The following is a 20,013-nucleotide window of genomic DNA, read 5'->3' on the forward strand; positions in this document are numbered from 1 at the left end:
AATTGTGAACTCAGGAACTCAGTTGCTTAATGTTGGTTCCCCTGACCCCCATCATACCTCCTGCTCCACAGAGCTTAATGGTGCCTCTTTTCGAACACTCCAGCTATCATGGACTTCTCTACACTGAAGAGTTCTGTATTCCTATCTTTTCTTTCCCTCATTCCCTCTCTTGCTGTCTCTCTTACGCTTTCTAATGCTATTTGAAGGTTTTGCTTGGGCAGCAGATTTAAAGACTCAGAGAAAAACATGAATTCGACCTTCAGATTTCCAGGATTATGCCATTCGGTCACGATGCTGCAACGTTAGTTAGTAAGTGTATGGGTGGCAGAGATTGTATCTTAAAAGGTGTTGTATGATGTTGAGAAGTTTAAACTTGTCTTTTTCTTAATGACAGTAGGGCACCATTGAATACTTTTGGTAGAATCAATCAAGTTCCTTTTGTACCTCTGCTTTTCTTTAATATGGATTTAATTTGTCAGTCTCACGCTTTTTTTATTCCCTGACAATATTTATTTACAAATAATAAATATAAAACTAACTCTTCAAAAAGAAGTGTCATAGTGAAATTACATTTGAATTATACCTAAACGAAATAGAGCAATTCCCTCAGATATTCAGGAATGCTTTCATTACTTTCTAGTGATTGTGGCAAAAAATGGAATAGTTTTTTTCCATCTTGATCAAAATTTTTAGTTGCTCATCCTGTGAGCCTAAATGCATAAGAGTGCTTGCTGGCTACCTATTGGGAACATGTTGTAGATTGATTAATGTTTTTCAAAGTTTTTTTTTTTTTTTTTTTTTTTTTTTAGAGGCAGGATCCTGCTCTGTTAACAAGGCTGAAGTCCTGTGGTGTGATCATAGCTCACTTTAGCCTCTAACTCCTGGGCTCAGGTGCTCATACCGCCTCTGCCTCCTAAGTGGCTGGGCCTACAGGTACATGCCATCACACCATTTCTTATTTTTTATTTTTATTTTTTGTAGAGATGAGGTCTTGCTGTGTTGACCAGGTGGGTCTTGAACACCTGGTCTCTGAAAGTCCTCCTGCCTTGGCTTCCCAAAGTGCTGGGATTACAGACATGAGCCACCACACCTGGCTGGTTGTTGTTTTTTTATTAAGCAAGTAACTAAGTATAGTTAGAATCATTGTTTTATTACAGGTAACATATCCCTGGCCAGATAACATTTTAGAAAACTCTTTTCATAATGATGAAATAATCTCATGGTTGTGTCAAACTGTCTAGCTAATTGGATTTAAAACATTATCAGGCAGTTATCATTACTTTGAGATTTTTAATTTTTCTTAATGAAACAGTACAAAGGTCATTGATATATTTTTTTATTTTCATAACCTTGTGTGGTGTTTAGTTTATATTGGCATTCTATTAAGATGTATCATGTTTGTGTGCTACTTACTGCAAGAATTATTTGAAACACTTTATTTTGTTTTTGCTTTTTAAAAATATTTTTCATTGACACAAATGGTATATATCTGTGTCATACAACATGATATTTTGAACACGTATACAATGTGGAGTGGCTAAATCAAGCTAATTGATATGGGCATTATCTCACATTTTTATTTGCACTGAGAACACTTAAAATCTATATTCGAAAGCAATTTAAAGTATATACTACATTGTTTAGTGTAGGTACCAGGTTGTACAGTAGACCTCTTGAACTTATTTCTCCTGTCTAACAGAAATTTTGTGTCCTTTGACTAATATCTCCTCAACACTTCATCCTACTGCCAGCCCATTCTACACTCTGCTTCTGTGAGTACAGGCTTTTTTAGATTCCACCTGTAAATGTGATCATGTGGTCTTTGTCTTTCTGTGCCTAACTGATTTCATGTAATATAATCTCCTTCAGGTTCATCTGTGTTATTGCAAATGACAGGATTTCCTCCTCTTTTTAAGGCTGCAGTGTTCTGTTGTGTATATATACCATTCGTTCATTTATCCATTCCTCCTGTGACAGACACTTAAGTTGATTCCATATCTTGGTGATCGGGAATAATGCTGCAGTGGACATGGGAGTGCAGTATCTCTTTTAGATCCTGATTTCATTTCCTTTGGATACATACCCAGTAGTGGGATTGCTGAATCATCTGACTGTTCTATTGTTACTTTTTTGAGGAAGCTCCATGCTGTTGTCCATAATGGCTATACTAATTTACATTCTCTGGCCGCCACTTGGAACACTTCTATAGTCAGGGGAATATAACCTCCCACAGAAAAACAACCCCCAAAAACTGTGAGCTCATAATTGAATGTTAAGAACCATCTGAGAAAAACCAGAAAGGAGAGCAAGCAGACCCAACAAGTGGCAAAATTAATCCTTCCAGAACTGGATACAACAGAATAATCTGAAAGAAATGCATAAGCATTTAAAAAATAATTACAGATTACAGAAGGAATGGAAGCCATAGTAAAATAATGGAACACTAGGAATAAAGAATAGGCCATTTGAAGTGGATGCAAATACAGATTTTAAATAAAAGAGGGGATGATATGATTACTTCCAGATGAATTGAGAATGGATTAAAAATGGAAGGTAAACCTGAGAAACATCACCCAGTTTTCAGAAGAGGATGAATTGATAGCAAATATAAATGTGGTTTACAGATACAATCAATAGAATGGGGCCTAACATAAGTTTAATAAGAAATCTAGAAAAAGAGAATAAAGAGGAAAAGGTAGGATAAAATTTAAAAAGGCAATGGATAAAAATTTTATAGAAATAAAAAGACATAAATCCTAGGATGGAGGAAACATGCACAGTTGCGAACATTTTAGTGGGGCTGCAGAACTTTTAGTGAGCATCTGGGGAAACCAACTTTCTCATACGCCATTTGTGGAGAGTCCTTTGGTAATATATATTAAAAACATGCAAGCTGTTTAACCCAGAAATTCTGCCTCTGGTAATTTATCCCCAGCAAATATTCAGTTCAATTCCCAAAGTTTTCTTTTTAAAAAAAAAAATTTTTTTTTTATTCAAACGTCACCTTTCCTAGGACCAAAGTTTAAATATGTAATTATGTTGATCTCAGCATTGTATAATAATGAAATACTGGAAACAGTTTAAAAAACCCATCAATATACAATAGATAGAATGAATCTGCACATGACCATGAAAGCACTGTTGCCTTTATGTAGCTATGCAAATGATGATAAAAGACATCAAACCATAATCCAAACCAGTGTGTGTGCATACACTCACACACACACACACACACACACACACACACACACTCTCACTCACCTAAACACATCATATTTAACTACCTAGACACATCATATTTAAACTGCTGAAAACCAAGGAGAGAAAATCTTGAAAAAAGGTAGAGAGAAAAAAGATACATTATACACAGAGAAGCAAAGGTAAGAGTCAGGAAACTTATTAGCAGAAACTGTGCAATCCAGAAGACAATGGAATGACATCTTTGAACTGCTGGAGGAAGAAACCCTCTCAACTCAGAATATTATCCTCAGCAAGAATACTCTTTCAAAAATGAAGAAAAAAGAAAGACATTTTTCAGACAACCAAAAACAGAGGGAATTCTTTACTAACATACCTGTATACTACAAGAAATACTCAGGGACATTCCTTAGGTGGAAGGAATATGATACCAGACAGACACTTGTATCTACACAAAGAAATGAAGATATCCAGAAATGACTGAAATGAAGGTAACTGTAAAAGACTTTTTCTTGTTTTTAATTACTCTAAATGTTAAATGATTGCTGAAAGAAGAAATTGTAGCAATGTATATTGAACTTAGAGTTTACACAAAGTAAAAGGTATGCAATAAAAATGTAAATATTTTAAATATACCAATTAAAAGACAGTGGAGATAAAATGTAATTATGAATGTATTCAGTCACACTGTGAGCATCCTAAATCAGGATACAAATCTGAAATGCCCCAAAATCTGAAGGCTCATTGAAGCATTTTAGATTTTTGGATTTGAGATACTCAAATGGCAAATATAATGCAAATATTCCAAAATCTGAAAACATTTGAAATTTGAAACACTTCTGATTTCAAGCAATTTGGATAAGGGATTCTCAACCTGTAACCCTAAATCAGAAAGACCAAAAGTAAAAAAGAATAGATGGGATAAATAGGAAACAGTTGGCAAGATGGTGGGTTTTAATCCAATCTTATCAATAAATTTATTAAATGTGAATGTTCTAGCTGGGTAGAGTGGCATGCATCTGTAGTTTCAGCCACTTGGAAGAGTGAGTGAGGATCACTGTACCCAGGAGTTTGAGACCAGCCAGTGCAACATAGTGAGATCCTGTCTCTGAAAAAAAATTAAAATTAAAATTAAAAACATAAATATTCTAAACATACCAATTAAAAGATGGAGATTGTCAGATCAGTTAAAAAGCAAGAGCCGAGGAGATCCAAGATGGCCGATCGCTAACATCCCGGGATTGCAGCTCTCAGGGAAGGCGCAGAGAACTAGAGGACACCACACTTTCAGACAAATTCTGGTCGCTCACGAAGCAGAAGATCCCCCAGTGGAGGAAACACACGGGTGGCCAGTGCGACTCTCGTGGCCGGCGCGACTCTCGTGGCCGGCGCAGCGGTTCCACGGGCACCTCAGCGCGGCAGCCTCTCGGAGCAGAGTAAACAGGTTTGGAGGACCCACAAGGGCCCCCAGCACGACACCAGAGCCCAGCTCAGCGGCTGTGACAGCACCTCGGCCCGGCAGCGCTCGGTGCAGAGTAAACGGGACCGGTTCCCCTTCTGACCGAGGTTTGGAGCCCCGGGAAGGCAGAGTCGCCTACTACGGACACAAGAAGGAAGCCAGACAGGAGAATCCTGGGCAGAAAAGCACCATCAGTTTTTTTTTTTGTTTTTTTTTTTTGAGACGGAGTTTCGCTCTTGCTACCCAGGCTGGAGTACAATGGCACGATCTCGGCTCACCGCAACTTCCGCCTCCTGGGTTCAGGCAATTCTCCTGCCTCAGCCTCCCGAGCAGCTGGGATTACAGGCACGCACCACTGTGCCCAGCTAATTTTTTGTAATTTTAGTAGAGACGGGGTTTCACCATGTTGACCAAGATGGTCTCCAATCTGTTGACCTCGTGATCCACCCGCCTCGGCCTCCCAAAGTGCTGGGATTACAGGCTTGAGCCACCGCGCCCGGCCAGCACCATCAGTTTTAACGCTGCTGCTCTGGCCCTGGGAACTAGCAACCTGGACGCCCACTCAAGAGACCTGATCTGAAAGTTGGTAAATTCAAAGAGGACAGGAGGATAAATTTACAATGACGGGAAGAAACCAGCGTAAAAAAGCTGAGAATACTCAAAGACAGAACGCCTCTCCCTCTAAAGATGATCACAGTTCCACATCAACAATGGAACAAGGCTTGATGGAGAAGAGCGCCTCCTGATGACAGAATCACTCTTCAAGGAATGGATAATAACAAACTTCGGCAGTCCCCTCGCTGAGTCCTTCTGCTGCCGCCACGATGATGTGCGGGGCGCCCTCCGCCGTGCAGCCGGCCACCGCCAAGACCCAGAACATCGCCAACCAGGTGAGGTCCCAGCTTGAAGAAAAAGAAAACAAGAAGTTCCCTGTGTTCGAGGCTGTGTCCTTCAGGAGCCAGGTGGTTGCGGGGACGAACTACTTCATCAAGGTGCATGTCGGTGACGAGGAATTTGTCCACTTGTGAGTATTCCAAAGTCTCCCTCACGAAAACAAGCCCTTGACCTTGTCTAACTACCAGACCAACAAAGCCAAGCACGATGAGCTGTCCTGTTTCTGACCCTGACTTTGGGCAGGGTCCTTCCACCAGAAGGCTCGTAATTAGTGATTTCTGCGTGGACCACAGCGTGCACTTGGGATCATAAAATGAGCATCTCCTGGCTGCGCCCCTCGGGGGGAAGGGGCCGGATGCAGCAGCTGCTCTTGCATTTCTGTTCCTAAATTTCATTGTGTTGATTTTTTCTCCCTTCCAATCAGGTATCTTAATTACTTTCAAAATATTTTCAAAAAATAAAATACATATTTAAAAAAAAAAAAAAAAACTTTGGTGAGTTAAAAGAACATGTTGTAGCCCAACGTAAAGAAACTAGGAACTTTGAAAAAAGGTTTCATGAAATCCTATTGAGAATAGACAACTTAGAGAGGAGTATGAGTGAATTAATGGACCTGAAGAATACAATACAGGAACTCCGAGAAGTATGCACAGGTTTAAACACTCGAATTGTTCAAGTAGAAGAAAGGATATCAGAGGTCAAAGTCCAACTTAATGAAATAAAACGTGAAGAAAAGATTAGAGAAAAAAGGATAAAAAGGAATGAGCAAAGTCTTCAAGAAATGTGGGACTATGTGAAAAGACCAAATTTACGTTTGATAGATGTACCTGAATGCGACGGAGAGAATGAATCCAAGCTGGAAAATACCCTTCAGGATATTATTCAGGAAAATTTTCCTAAACTAGCAAAGCAGGTCAACATTCAACCCCAGGTAATACAGAGAACACCACAGAGATATTCCTCAAGAAGAGCAACCCCAAGGCACATAATCGTTAGATTCACCAGGGTTGAAACGAAGGAGAAAATACTAAGGGCAGTCAGAGAGAAAGGTCAGTTTACCCACAAAGGCAAGCCTATCAGACTTAACAGCAGATCTCTCAGCAGAAACTCTCCAAGCCAGAAGAGAGTGGGGGCCAATATTCAGCATCCTCAAAGAACAGAACCTTCAGCCCAGAATTTCATATCCAGCCAAACTGAGCTTCACAACTGAAGGAAAAATAAACTCTTTTATGAACAAGCAAGAACTCAGAGATTTTATTACCACCAGGCCTGCTTTACAAGAGCTTCTGAAAGAAGCATTACACACAGAAAGAAACAACCAGTATTAGCCTTTCTAAAAATACCCCAAAAAGTAAAGAGCACCAACATAAAGAAGAATTTACACCAATGAATGGATAAAACAGCCAGTCAACATCAAATGGCAGTAACCCTAAATTTAAATCGACTAAATCCCCCAATCAAAAGACACAGCCAAAACCCAACAGCAGGTTACATCCAGACCTGTTTCACATGCAAGGATACACAAAGACTCAAAACAAAGGGATGGAGAAAGATTTACCAACCAAATGGAGAGCAAAAATAAATGAATAAATAAAAAGCAGGAGTTGCATTTCTGATATCTGATAAAATAGATCTTAAAGCAACAAAGATATAGTGGTAAAAGGATCAATGCAACAACAAGAGCTAACGATCCTAACACCCAGATACATAGAAACTTAGATTCAATGAGACAGAAAATTAATAAGGATATCAAGGACTCGAACTCAGATCCAGAACAAGTAAACTTAATAAATATTTATAGAGCTCTCCACTTCAAATACACAAAATATACATTCTTGTCAATACCACATCACACCTACCCATAGGTTTAAATGAAACATTGATTGGCCATTATTAATACCAAATTTTTTTCAGAATAAAGCAATATTTCCATTTACTCTCCCTCTTTCTCTTCCTCTTTCTTCCTCTCCATTACTTATTATTATTTTTTTTTTCTTTCCTTCTCTCAAAAAAAAAAAAAAAGAAATCAATGTGTAAACCTCTAGATCCAGGTCAGCAATGTCTCTCTCATTGCTTGATTTCCTTCCTTCCCTTCCCTTCCCTTCCTCCCTCCCTCCCTCCCCTCTTCCTCCCTTCCTTCCTTCCTTCCTCCCTACCATCCTCCTTCCCTCCCTTCCTGCCTTCCTTCCCCCCCCCCCAAAAAAAGCAAGAGCCAATATATGCTGTCTGTAAGAAAGTGACTTTATTTATAAATGCATAGTTAGGTTAAAAGTCATTCCTGTTGTTACCCGGTGTGTTAATTAAAAGCATTTCCTAATATGCCTTTTATGCAATTCTTTTAACCCAAGAGACTCTGTTCTTGGTTACATTTTGGACTGCAAATTGAAGCAAAGAAGGCATTTAAAAATCCAGTCTCCACAAAGTAGTCGTCTCTTGTTTGTTTCTTCTATCACGGGGTTGCTGTTACTTGTTTAAACTTTCCTCTTTCATCACAAGGTGTACACTGAGTGGAAGAGGTCCTTTGTAGCCTTTCTGACCCTTGTTGATTCACTTTGGCCTCCCTCTTGGCACAGTCTGTCATAGGCTTTTCCTTGTAATTTAATATCACCTCCAGTTTGCGTTAGCTGTTTTCCAGTTCCAGTTTCTGGAATGTTTTGGGTGGTATGTTACCTTTCTGTAAAAGCATGGCCATTGATTTTTTTACTGCTTTAAGTCTTTGGGGAAGTTGGTAGTTTTCTTTTTTTTTTTTCCAACACCAACCTGTAGCCAATCCAGTTGTTAAGTTGGTAGTTTTCAAAGGGCTAATGTGTCTGTTTTCCCAGGAGGATTCTCAGATGCACATACTATTTCCCAGTGCTCTTTTGGAATATGTTTTTAATTTTAGTTACGAGTCTCTTTAACAGGCCCGAATTGTTGCTTTCAAAGATGCAAAGCCTATAAACCAGTTAAAAAGGGCAACCATGGCTAATATTTTGCAGAGGCAAAATTTAGTTGGAGAGAGTTCTTCATTATCAATTAAGCACTGCCTGTCAGAGTCGTGGTTAATTCCTGTGTCTTTGTCTTCCACATCAACTATCTTTGACTATTAAGTATATTACAGAAAGAGAAATTTTAATTTGCATTTTGTGTTTTTTTAACTTTTAATTTCAGGGGTACATATGCAGGATGTGCAGGTCTGTTACATAGGTAAACGTGTCATAGGTGTTTGTTGTACAGATTATTTCATCACTCAGGTCTTAAGCCTAGTATCCATTAGTTATGGACTAATGTTGGAGTTACAGACTAATGACAGAGTTACAGCAGTCCCAGGGAGGGCAGACTTGTACCAATGTCTTCACCCTCTACCTTTTATTTCCTTTTGGTTGTGTGGGCCATGAGTATGTCCTAATGGTATTGCTGTGTCCACAGCTATGGCATTGAGTATTGTCATGCAATTCAACGTTAGAAAGTATAATGGGAATGCATAGGGATGGGGAATGGTTCCAGAGCTTAGATTATTTCTAGGGGAGATTAGGTGACTTGGAACATGACCTCTAAAGCAAAAAGTATATAGAGATTGAAAATTTTGTTACTTAAATATACACTGAGTTATCCTTACTTAGTATGCCTTGTAAAACTAAGGAGAATCTGAAGTGCTAATGAGGTTAAATAATCAAATATAGTTACCTTGCTTTGTTGCTGTGTGGGCACTCACACACACGCATACACACACACATTCATTTTTCAATGCGTAGCCAATCAGGTATTGGGTATGGGTGCTTCTCTCCTGACATATTGGCCCAATTCAGGTTCTTAGAGCCAAATGAGGAGTCAGTTTTAAATGAGGAGAGAGAGAGCGAGATCAGAGGTTTAGAGAATATAGGATTCTTAAACCTCAGGTTCTTAATAGCAGAAGAGATTAGGCTCTAGATGCTGCCTAGAGTCATGTAAATAGACGGTGATAAAATGTGATTATAGCAGTCTTGGGTTTTAAAGAAATAACAGCTTCAAAACAACTCATTCATGGGCATGTAAATGCTAATAAAACCCCTTGGCAGGCTGCCCAGCACACCCGAGGACAGGTGCCCTGTGAGAGTCTGGCCGTGGGGCTGTGGACTCTGTCTAAAAGTAGTTTAAAAGAATCAATATCCTGGGGGCCGACTGTACTGAGGTGCTTGTTTCAGTTGCAGTTTCCCAGTTCCATACCTATGCTCTGTGATTCAGTATATCTTGTACAGCCATTCTGATGTATGGTGAGATTTGGGAACTGCTTGCCAACTTAGAATATCCTTACATGACACACATACTATGAAAGTTCTCTTACCCAGGAACTTTCGATTACTGTGTGTCTAAATATTTTACAAATTCATTTCTTCAGCAAATATTTATCACATGCCTACTCTTTGCCAGATACTTGAGCAGGCATGGAGTTATAACAATAAACAAGATTGACACGGTTTTTCTTCATGAAATGGAGAGATAACAAGTCAACAAATGAATAATTATGATAAGAATGAAGAAGATACGATAATGGAGCATAATGGAGGGAGGAGCAGTTAGTGTTTAAAATAAAACGATGGTTAGAGAAGGCTTTTTTTGACAAGGCAGCATTTAAACTAAGACTGGGATTTAAAGTAATCAGACATATGAACAACATCTTAGCAGTATAAAAAACGTGTACAAAGGCATTGAGGCAGGATTAGCCCTGATATGTTTCAGGAAACACTAAGGTTGGAGTGGCTGGAGCCCAGCAAGCCAGGGTAGGGAAGATCTGAGAGGAGGGAAGGTAGCATCAGATCAGGTAAACCCTTGAGGAACATGGTGGGGATTGAGAGGGGCATCAGAAGCTTATCTGGCAAAAGGAGTCTGGAGTTGACAGGAGAAGCCTACTTTGAGACATGAATTTGGGAGTCATCAGCATTTTGATGGAAAACTACCAGAATGGGTAGACTAATATAGGGAGAGGCTTAGTACAGGATACTTAGTATAGAAACAAGAATAAAAAATATTAGTGATTTTAAAGTAATCATTATATATTGAAATATTTGGGATCTGTTGGGTTAAATAAAAAATATTAAAATCTTGCCTGCTTCTCTTTACTTTTTTAAGATGTGGCTATCAGAAAATTTAAGATGACCTGTGTGGGTGGCATTGTATTTCTATCACAGAGTTTGCAACATGGAGGTCATTGGAAAACTTGATAAGAGCAGACTGCCTGGGATTAAGTAATAACTAGCAAATTGTTTATACCCTGATGAGACTAAACCATCATTATAATATTGTTTTGTCTAAAATTAAATAAAGTCACCACTAAAATTTTTCCTAGACTTATTAATATGTAAGTGATTTAATAATTTCACATAAGTTGACTATGTAATATATCATATACTATGTTAAATTTTAATTTAAATAGGATTTAAATTAAATATTTTGAAATCAACTCTCAAATGTGTTTTTTTACATTTTTTAACCTGTATTTTTTCCTTTTTTTAGTTTTTAAATTTTTATTTAAATTATTTTATTTTATTTTTTATATCTGGGCAGGAAACTTCATGGTGTTATGGTCAACTTGCCGCACAACCGTGTTCAAATCTGTCACCAACAGGTTCATTAAAAACCTGGCCTGCTCAGGGATTTGTGCCAGCCTGGTCTGCGTGCCCTTTGACATCGCCCTCAGCACCAGTCCTCACTGTTGCTGGTGGATCTACTCCATGCTCTTCTGCAAGGTCGTCAAATTTTTGCACAAAGTGTTCTGCTCTGTGACCATCCTCAGCTTCCCTGCTATTGCTTTGGACAGGTAAGATCAGGTAATAAGGAGTTAAGTTTTTTTAAAAGTTATATTAAAATATTGGCATCATGAAGCAAATGATGAGTAGTCAGTATTCCAAATACTGGTTTTTAGTCTGCTTGTGATCAGCAGAAAGGGAATAAATGTCCAAAACAGATGCCTCACAAAAGACAGGTTGATTTAGCAACAGCCACGGAAAACAGAACCACTGAGAGAAGACCTGGGGGTGGGAGTTTCTTGGTGAGGACGCTGGGTAGAACTGTGAGATCATAGGGTCACTTCAGCTTGGTTGCAATTGGTGGTATCTGTGTTGCAATTTGCAGTATATTGTTCATCTGATTGATAACTCTGCAATTAGGGGTTTTTGATGCAGTATGGAACATCTCTGAAAGAACAAGGGAATGATTCAGTGGTTATTTAACAAATTATTAGATGGTCCATTTGGATCTGGCCAGGTAACACCAGAATTCTTCTGGAGGATGTATTTCCAAGGCTTCATATTACAGGGGTGATTGTTTTCTCTTCCCATCCTCTTTGAAAGGATGTTCATTTGGAAGTGAACCTTACATCTTAGTTACTGCCATTCTACATAATTTGATCAATTTTATCAAAGTTTGTAAAGATCTTGTAATCAATGAATTCCTGCCTTTCTCCTTTTTAGCTAGTGCTTCAGGAATACAGGTTAGATAATACCTTCTAGAGAATTGAATTAAGGAAACAAACCAGAATTGAAAAGTATTTTATGTCCGTGAGTACTTCTGATTTCAAGATTAACAAGAGGAAACATTACTGAAGGGAAAGTGCTGGCTATTCTGACTCTATATCCTATGTTAAAATTTAAGAACATTTTAGATTAATTTGAAAATTTAGAGCTCTTTGTCCATTCAAAACATAACACCTTAATGACTTGTGAGGATATTGATTGTAGAACGCATCTATAGAGTCATTTCAGCCTCTCAGGCCAAGGACCTTGATTTCTTCAGCCACCTGATGCCATCAGCATGGAGGGACACAGAGTCACACAAAGCCCCCGGCATACTGGGAGAAGTCATAGCAGTTGTGATTAAGAGAATGGATGATGGTATAAGCCTGGCTTTGAGTGCTGCCTACACAGCTTTCTAGCTGGATGGCTTTGGGTAAAGTTGCTTAAACTTTCTGAGCCTCAGATTCCAGAGCAGTAGAAAGAATTAAGTGATTTATTTATGGCCTGTGATAGGATGGGCTGCACCAATATTTGCCTCTCTTTCTCAGGCTTCCCTTCTGATGGCACATTCTTCCTTTGATATATTGTCTGCAATCATTTTACCATCAGATCTTCTGGGAGCTACTCCAGTTCTTTAGAAGGGACTGGAATCTCACCATTCATGGAGCCAAACAAGGCAGGTGATGAAGTCAAGCGACAACAGGCCAGGTTGCAATTGTGGCACGTGAAGCGTGTGTCCGAGTTCCTGTTCATGGGGATCAGCCGCTCAGCAGTTGCTAATAATTGCTTTGGAAGAATCTAAACTCAGTGGGCAGGACTTTTTTCTTTCTTCAGAAGAGGAATTTAAAAAATCTAGAATTTCATTATTTTAAAATGTTGGCAATTAGTTTTTTTTCAAAAAGTATTATGTGGTCATCTGAATCCCTTCAGAAAGATGAATGTGTGCCCTGAGATGCCAATTTGCCACACCTGCTTTATGGTGATGTTGCATGTCTTGTCCATTGCTTTTCGAATATCTGGAAAGTGCTATTACACTTTATTCCCAAGGCTTTATTTCCAAGGAGTGGAAGACAAGAGTGAAATCAGAGTCCTTTCTCAAGAGTACTTCTGGTGGGTGCGCTAATGCGTTTTATGTTGGACCATTTTGGTTCAGTGTCCTGACTGCCCCCAGGAGTACCTACCCTGGTAAAGTCTTAAGTCTTCAGTTTGATATTCTGGACTGAGATATAATTTACATATGATAAAATTTACTTATTTAAAGTATACAAGTCAATGAATTTTAATATATTTATAGAGTTGTACAGTCATTGTCACAATATAATTTTAAAATATTTCTGTTACCTCACAAAGAAACTTGCAGTCACTCCTCATGCCCATCCCCAAACCTAAGCAACCATGAATCTACTCTCTCTTTCTATGTTTCTTTTTTTGGACGTTACATTGTAAGTGGAGTCATGCAATGTGTGTTCTTTTGTGTCTGGCTTCTTTCACTTAGTATGTTTTCAAAGTTCATGTTGCAGAATGTAACAGTACTTCATTCATTTTTATGGACAATTAATATATTCATTCAATTTTAGGAGTATACCAAATTTGTTTCTCCATTTACCAGTTGATGCATATTTAGGTTGTTTCTACTTTTTGGATATTGTTAGTGATGCTGCTATGAATCCTTAAAGGTTTTTTTTAAAAAATAAGATTCAATAAGAAGGAATACATTATTCTGAACAGTTTGCTGTTATACTTGGAAGCAATGCAGTAATCCCTGTGGGCTACTTCTGGGCCCTTGGTCTTAGACAAAGAGATATGAAAACAGTAAGAAATTCTCATTTTCTTTCCAGCAGAAAAACTATTATAATTTTACTATAATTTTAAAAAGTAGAACACGTCCTTATAGTAGAAAAACAGGGCTGGTAAATTCCTGTTATTCACAAATACAGATTACTTGCACACATCAGCATGTGCACCTGAAGAAGAAAAGTCAGTCTTTTCTCTCACTTCTTTCAAAGCTATTCGTTTCATGGCACCAAGTCAGCAAGTTAATTGGGAGGTCATCTACACTTTTTGCGTCACCTTTTAGAGATGCACACACTAAAGAAATGATTTATAGTGAGCCTGTGTGCTTGTGTTGCAGTCTGTTCCCCAACACATAGCGGGACTGGAAATTAACTTAAGCCTGGGTTTGTTACATGTCTGTGAGCAAATGGAAGTCAGAGCCAGCGAACTCCTAAGCATGTATTCATGTGTAGGGGTAGGGCCATCACATATTTACTGTATTGTGATTAGAAAACTATATTCAGGCTGGGCACGGTGGCTCACACCTGTAATCCCAGCACTTTGGGAGGCCCAGGTGTGTGGATCACGAGGTCAGGACTTCAAGACCAGCCTGGCCAAGATGGCAAAACCCTGTCTCTACTAAAAATACAAAAATTAGCCAGGTGCGGTGGTGGGCACCTGTAGTCCCAGCTAGTCGGGAGGCTGAGGCAGGAGAATTGCTAAAACCCAGGATGCAGAGGTTGCAGTGAGCTGAGATCATGCCACTGCACTCTAGCCTGGGCAGCATACATCACTTATGCACTTCTTTCTCTTTTTTCCCCCTCCAAGAAAGAAATCTAGAATACATCTTACCATGCTCCCTCCTTTCCTGATTGTCCATGGTCACTATTGAGTTTGCACCTCTCAGCCTGGAATGTTCCCCTTCAGCTGGTCCCCCTGCCAGACTCCACCACAGTGCCTCCTTCTCTTGCTATTTTCCCAGGTGGCTTTAGGTGCTGCCTGTGCCTCTTTTGTGCCTGTCTCTAGTAGAGCTGTCATCTCCTTGTTTGTAATTGTTAGTGTGTGCATCTTTGTCCCTGTTGAATTTAGAGACATCCCTGTGTCTTTTCATTCTTATAACCCAGTGCCTGGCACAGGACCTGGTGCATAGGTGATGCTCAGAAGTACCTGTTACAGGAGGCTGGGCATGGTGGCTCACGTCTGTAATCCAAGCACTTTGGGAAGTCAAGGCGGATGGATCAACTGAGAGGTCAGGAGTTTGAGATGAGCCTGGCCAATATGGCGAAACTCTGTCTCTACTAAAAATACAAAAATTAGCCAGGCTTGGTGGTGCCTACCTGTAATCCCAGCTACTTGGGGGGCCGAGGTAGGAGAATGGCTTGAACTATTCGGAGGTGATGGCTTGAACCAGGCAGAGGCTGCAGTGAGCCTGCATTGTGCCACTGCACTAGAGCCTGGGCAATAGAGTGAGACTCCATCGCGCGCGCACACACACACAAACACACACACACACACACACACATACACACACACACACGTACTTGTTACTGGAAGGCTTGTGTGCTTACCTTGCCCTATGAGTGAATGGATGTCACTAAGGTTGTAAGGTCAACCCCAGCATTAACTGACTACACAGATATGGCCAAGCTAATGTGACGAAACTGACTATATCTCTGACAGCTAGTGGCAGCCCTTTTACGACAGATATGGTTCTAGGGTCTGAAGACTTACTCAGTTCCCTCAAATCACTGGTGATATTGAAACAGTGTGCTTTTGGAATTCTGTTTAGGTGGTTACAGAATGATCAAGTTAAAGGTTGGAAGGAAAAACAGTGTCTCATCTGATTTTAACAAAAAGCTAATGTGCAGGCATTTTGGAGCTATTAATTGCCCTTAGGGTTACTGAGTGATTATTATGGGAGCAATGGCTATTGAGAAGACATAACTTTTGTCAGCCGAATTGATTTTTGTGGAAGGACCTTGTCAGAGTCCATTCTTCATACTGGGTTCTTCTGCCCTAAACAGCTTTAATCGCTAATGATATCCAGACTGTGGCATAAATCTGCTTTAGATATGTGTGTAGACAAACTTATTTCTGTTGGTAGCTTTGAAAATTGCCCTAAAGCTTCTTTAGCCCATGTAAAATTTTTGCCAATTACCCTTTACCCTCAGATTGAAAAGTAGATATCTTTACAGCAGATGGAGAAATCTTTTATATTGAGGACACGCTTTGAGATTTCATCCTAGTAGCAAAAACTATAAAGCTAGCTATGAATTGGAATTATTTACTTGTTTTCCTGTAGAGATTCACAAAGACAAGGCTTTCCTCTGCTCTTTTGGAAAGGTTTTTATTTTTTGGTCTAGCAATGCTTCTCATTGTACTTGCAAAGTCCTCAAAACTTAAGGTCTGGCTTCCTGGATTCCCCCAGTGTGTCTCTGTCTTAGGGTGAATAAAAGAACTTGACCTTTCTTCCCTCTCACCTACTTTTGGTGATATAGGTTCCCCTAATTTAAAAAGTATCTTCTGTGGAATTAATTTTGTGTGTGTATCTTGCAGGTACTATTCAGTCCTCTATCCACTGGAGAGGAAAATATCTGATGCCAAGTCCCGTGAATTGGTGATGTACATCTGGGCCCATGCAGTGGTGGCCAGCGTCCCTGTGTTTGCAGTGACCAATGTGGCCGACATCTATGCCACATCCACCTGCACTGAAGTCTGGAGCAACTCCTTGGGCCACCTGGTGTACGTTCTGGTGTATAACATCACCACAATCATTGTGCCTGTGGTGGTGGTGTTCCTCTTCTTAATACTGATCCGAAGGGCCCTGAGTGCCAGCCAGAAGAAGAAGGTCATCATAGCAGCGCTCCGGACCCCACAGAACACCATCTCCATCCCCTATGCCTCCCAGAGGGAGGCCGAGCTGCACGCCACCCTGCTCTCCATGGTGATGGTCTTCATCTTGTGTAGCGTGCCCTACGCCACCCTGGTCATCTACCAGACTGTGCTCAATGTCCCTGACACTTCTGTCTTTTTGCTGCTCACTGCCATTTGGCTGCCCAAAGTCTCCCTGCTGGCAAACCCTGTTCTTTTTCTTACTGTGAACAAATCTGTACGCAAGTGCTTGATAGGGACCCTGGTGCAACTACACCACCGGTACAGTCGCCGTAATGTGGTCAGTACCGGGAGCGGCCTGGCTGAGGCCAGCCTGGAACCCAGCATACGTTCGGGCAGCCAGCTCCTGGAGATGTTCCACATTGGGCAGCAGCAGATCTTTAAGCCTACAGAGGATGAGGAAGAGAGCGAGGCCAAGTACATTGGCTCAGCTGACTTCCAGGCCAAGGAGATATTTAGCACCTGCCTGGAGGGAGAGCAAGGGCCACAGTTTGCACCCTCTGCCCCACCCCTGGGCACGGTGGACTCTGTATCCCAGGTGGCACCAGCAGCCCCTGTGGAATCTGAAACATTCTCTGATAAGTATTCCCTGCAGTTTGGCTTTGGGCCTTTTGAGTTGCCTCCTCAGTGGCTCTCAGAAACCCGAAACAGCAAGAAGCGGCTGCTTCCCCCCTTGGGTAACACCCCAGAAGAGCTGATCCAGACAAAGGTGCCCAAGGTAGGCAGGGGGGAGCGGAAGATGAGCAGAAACAATAAAGTGAGCATTTTTCCAAAGGTGGATTCCTAGCAAGGATCATACATTCTTGGAAGCAACAGAGAGCTTCCATATTCCCACTCTCTAGAATATTCTCACCAGAGGGTGGGAATACTGTGGCCATATGATTGTATGATCTTGCAACTCAGTGTGAGTTGATTCCTCCAATATGGGCCAGATGCTTTTGAATGATAGGGAAATCTACGTAAAATCCAATGTCCTCTTTATTGAGGGAGTATATATATCTATCTCAGTGATCCATTTCCTTAGTGACGTCCATATTATTCCTCGTGGGGACAAGAGCTGGGCAGTTTTGAATGGGTCTTCAGGTGGGTACTCCATGTGCATTTTTCTGGGGATGCCTCACTTCCCTGGGCTCCACAGAGAACACACAAAGAGAAGACTTTTAGAGCTCATAGGGAGCAGGACTCTCTAAGGGAATTCTAAGATAATTATGGAGCAGGGTGGCCCCAGAGAAAATGCCTGTTGGATTAACTTAAACATATCAAATGTTACATATTGAGAAGATAGGGATTTGGCATCTTACACCATTTCTCTGGAAGCCCCAGTCATATGACTCCTCACCGTTTCTCCCAATACCCTTTGTCTCTTTCGCTGGGATGTAGGTAAGGGATGACGATTCCACACCTGTGATAGACAATAGATGTGCCTGGGAGTAAGGGAGATATTTTGTCCTTGATAATTCTGATTTTCCCTTGGCATCACCAACGCCTCAGAGATACACCTACACCCTCCAGTCAGGGTCAGCGTTGGTTGCAAAACACTGAAAATCCTTTGCTATGTCTTTCCCCTTAAATTGTGTTTTCTCACCAAATGAGAGAGAAGCTTACAGGGGGAGAAGATAGACTGAGGGATGCCGATGGCATGATAGTTTTTTCTCTTCCCTTTGATCTCACATGAAAGGTGCTATGTAACAATGAGTATGAGTCAAGTATATTGAAAAAAATCATCTTATGCAAACTTTTGGAATTAAAAGGTATTTTTAAGATGGAGTTAGTGTAAGCTGAGTCCTTTGGAAACATCAAACTGAAAAGGCCTGGTTTGGAAAGGTGATTCTGCCCAAGAGGTTGGGAAGAATCTGACAAAGATGGTTTCATTCCGAGGAAGACTCTAGAACTCAGGTGTGGCCAGTCTCCTTTTCAGTCTGTTTGTACAACTGTGGTTCTCTCTTAATTTTGGACACAGAGGAGGAACAGAGCAGGGAGAAATAATTATTGTAGAGTGCCAAGGCAACATCTGGCCCAGATGAGCTCTTCACTTTCTCCTTCCCTGTCTTAGTAGGAGCCAGAGTGGGTAAAAGAGGGAGGGCAGTGTCCTAAGCTGATCAGCCTCACAAGCAATTTGGGACCCCCCTGGGGTGGATTTCACCAGCTTGAATTAGAACCACAGATAACACTTCACTCTTAGTAAGGACGAACCAAGTGCCAGCTCTGCTCTTCTCTCTAGGGTGTTTTATTCTTGCTCTTGGCACTTAGGGGAGCTAGTCTGGTGCCTTGAGCAAGCTTGAAGGGAAGTGGGTAACCTCACCAGCAAACTTCCACATCTCAACAAGTCCCCTCTTTTGACCGCACTGGCCCTATCTCTCGGAGGGAGCCCAGACTCTGTAGGGAGTTTTGTTTTCCTTTCTTCTCTTGGGTGTGGTGTCTTGTGTTTCCTTAATGTGAACCCAAAGACCCTTCCCCTGGAGAAGAACCATTTCCTCTTTGTGTTGGTCTCCTCACAGCACTGTTTGCTCACAGCAGAAACGGGTCTGCCACGCCTTCCTGCGGCTCCGCTGCCTCCTGGGCCCTGTGTGCATGGCGTCTATAGCTCCTTGCTCTGATAGTCAACGCTGTGGCCCCTTCAAGCTTATCTTTCAAAATTTTCAGTCATTACAACTTGTATCAAGGGAATAATAATCTGTAGGAAAATAGTGTCCACTTTAGGAGAATCTGTCAACTGTAGCCACTTTTGGTGTTGTTCTGATAACATATTGTACATGTATACCTTAATAAATTTTGTTGAGGCAGAATCTGGTTGGGTATGTTTCTTATGTATGTTTGAAGCAGATGGCTGACTTCTAACAGGTCATTGCCAGGTGTATTTCTATACTCTTTGAAGAATAACATTTTAATAAAAAATTGAAAAGCAGTTTCTGAACTCAAGAAAAGTTGTATGAGCTATATTTTCTCCCCTTTTCCTCTCCCTCGAGTGGTATATTGTTGGAACCTATCTCTTCCTACATGGTCTCAGATGATATATTTATTTATTTGTTTTCTCATGAATGCAGACACGGCATTTCAGTAGCAGTTTCTTGTGTCGTTGCAACTAAAAGAAAATAAATTCCATAAGGAGGAAATGCAACATTCGAAGAGATATCACCAGGATGAGTTCCAGATTGAATTGGTGATGGACACCCAAATCCCTAGGTGGAGCTATACAAGGGAAGCCTGGAGTGCAGCGGTCATCATCCCTTCTGTGGGAGGTCGGGAGCACAGTGGTTAGGGCCATGAGCTTTGAGGTCAGATTGCCTATGTTCAAATCCTGGCCCCACCACTGACCAGCCTATGACC

At 40.8% G+C, this 20,013-nt stretch overlaps 1 protein-coding gene and 1 pseudogene across 1 annotated transcript in view; both read left to right on the plus strand.

Moving 5' to 3' along the window:
• GPR176 (G protein-coupled receptor 176) overlaps positions 1-19,610 on the plus strand; it is a 138,998-nt gene extending 119,388 nt beyond the window's left edge. The window contains exons 2-3 of the mRNA XM_002753555.6: positions 11,075-11,327; positions 16,351-19,610. Coding sequence (XP_002753601.1) covers positions 11,075-11,327; positions 16,351-17,473 — 1,376 coding nt within the window. The 3' untranslated portion in view covers positions 17,474-19,610. The remainder of the gene's footprint in view (positions 1-11,074; positions 11,328-16,350) is intronic.
• LOC103795644 (cystatin-B pseudogene) lies at positions 1,506-5,864 on the plus strand (annotated as a pseudogene).
• Positions 19,611-20,013: the final 403 nt, after the last annotated feature.

The sequence above is a fragment of the Callithrix jacchus genome, chromosome 8, assembly GCF_049354715.1.
Source record: "Callithrix jacchus isolate 240 chromosome 8, calJac240_pri, whole genome shotgun sequence".
Classification (NCBI taxonomy): Eukaryota; Metazoa; Chordata; class Mammalia; order Primates; family Cebidae; genus Callithrix; species Callithrix jacchus.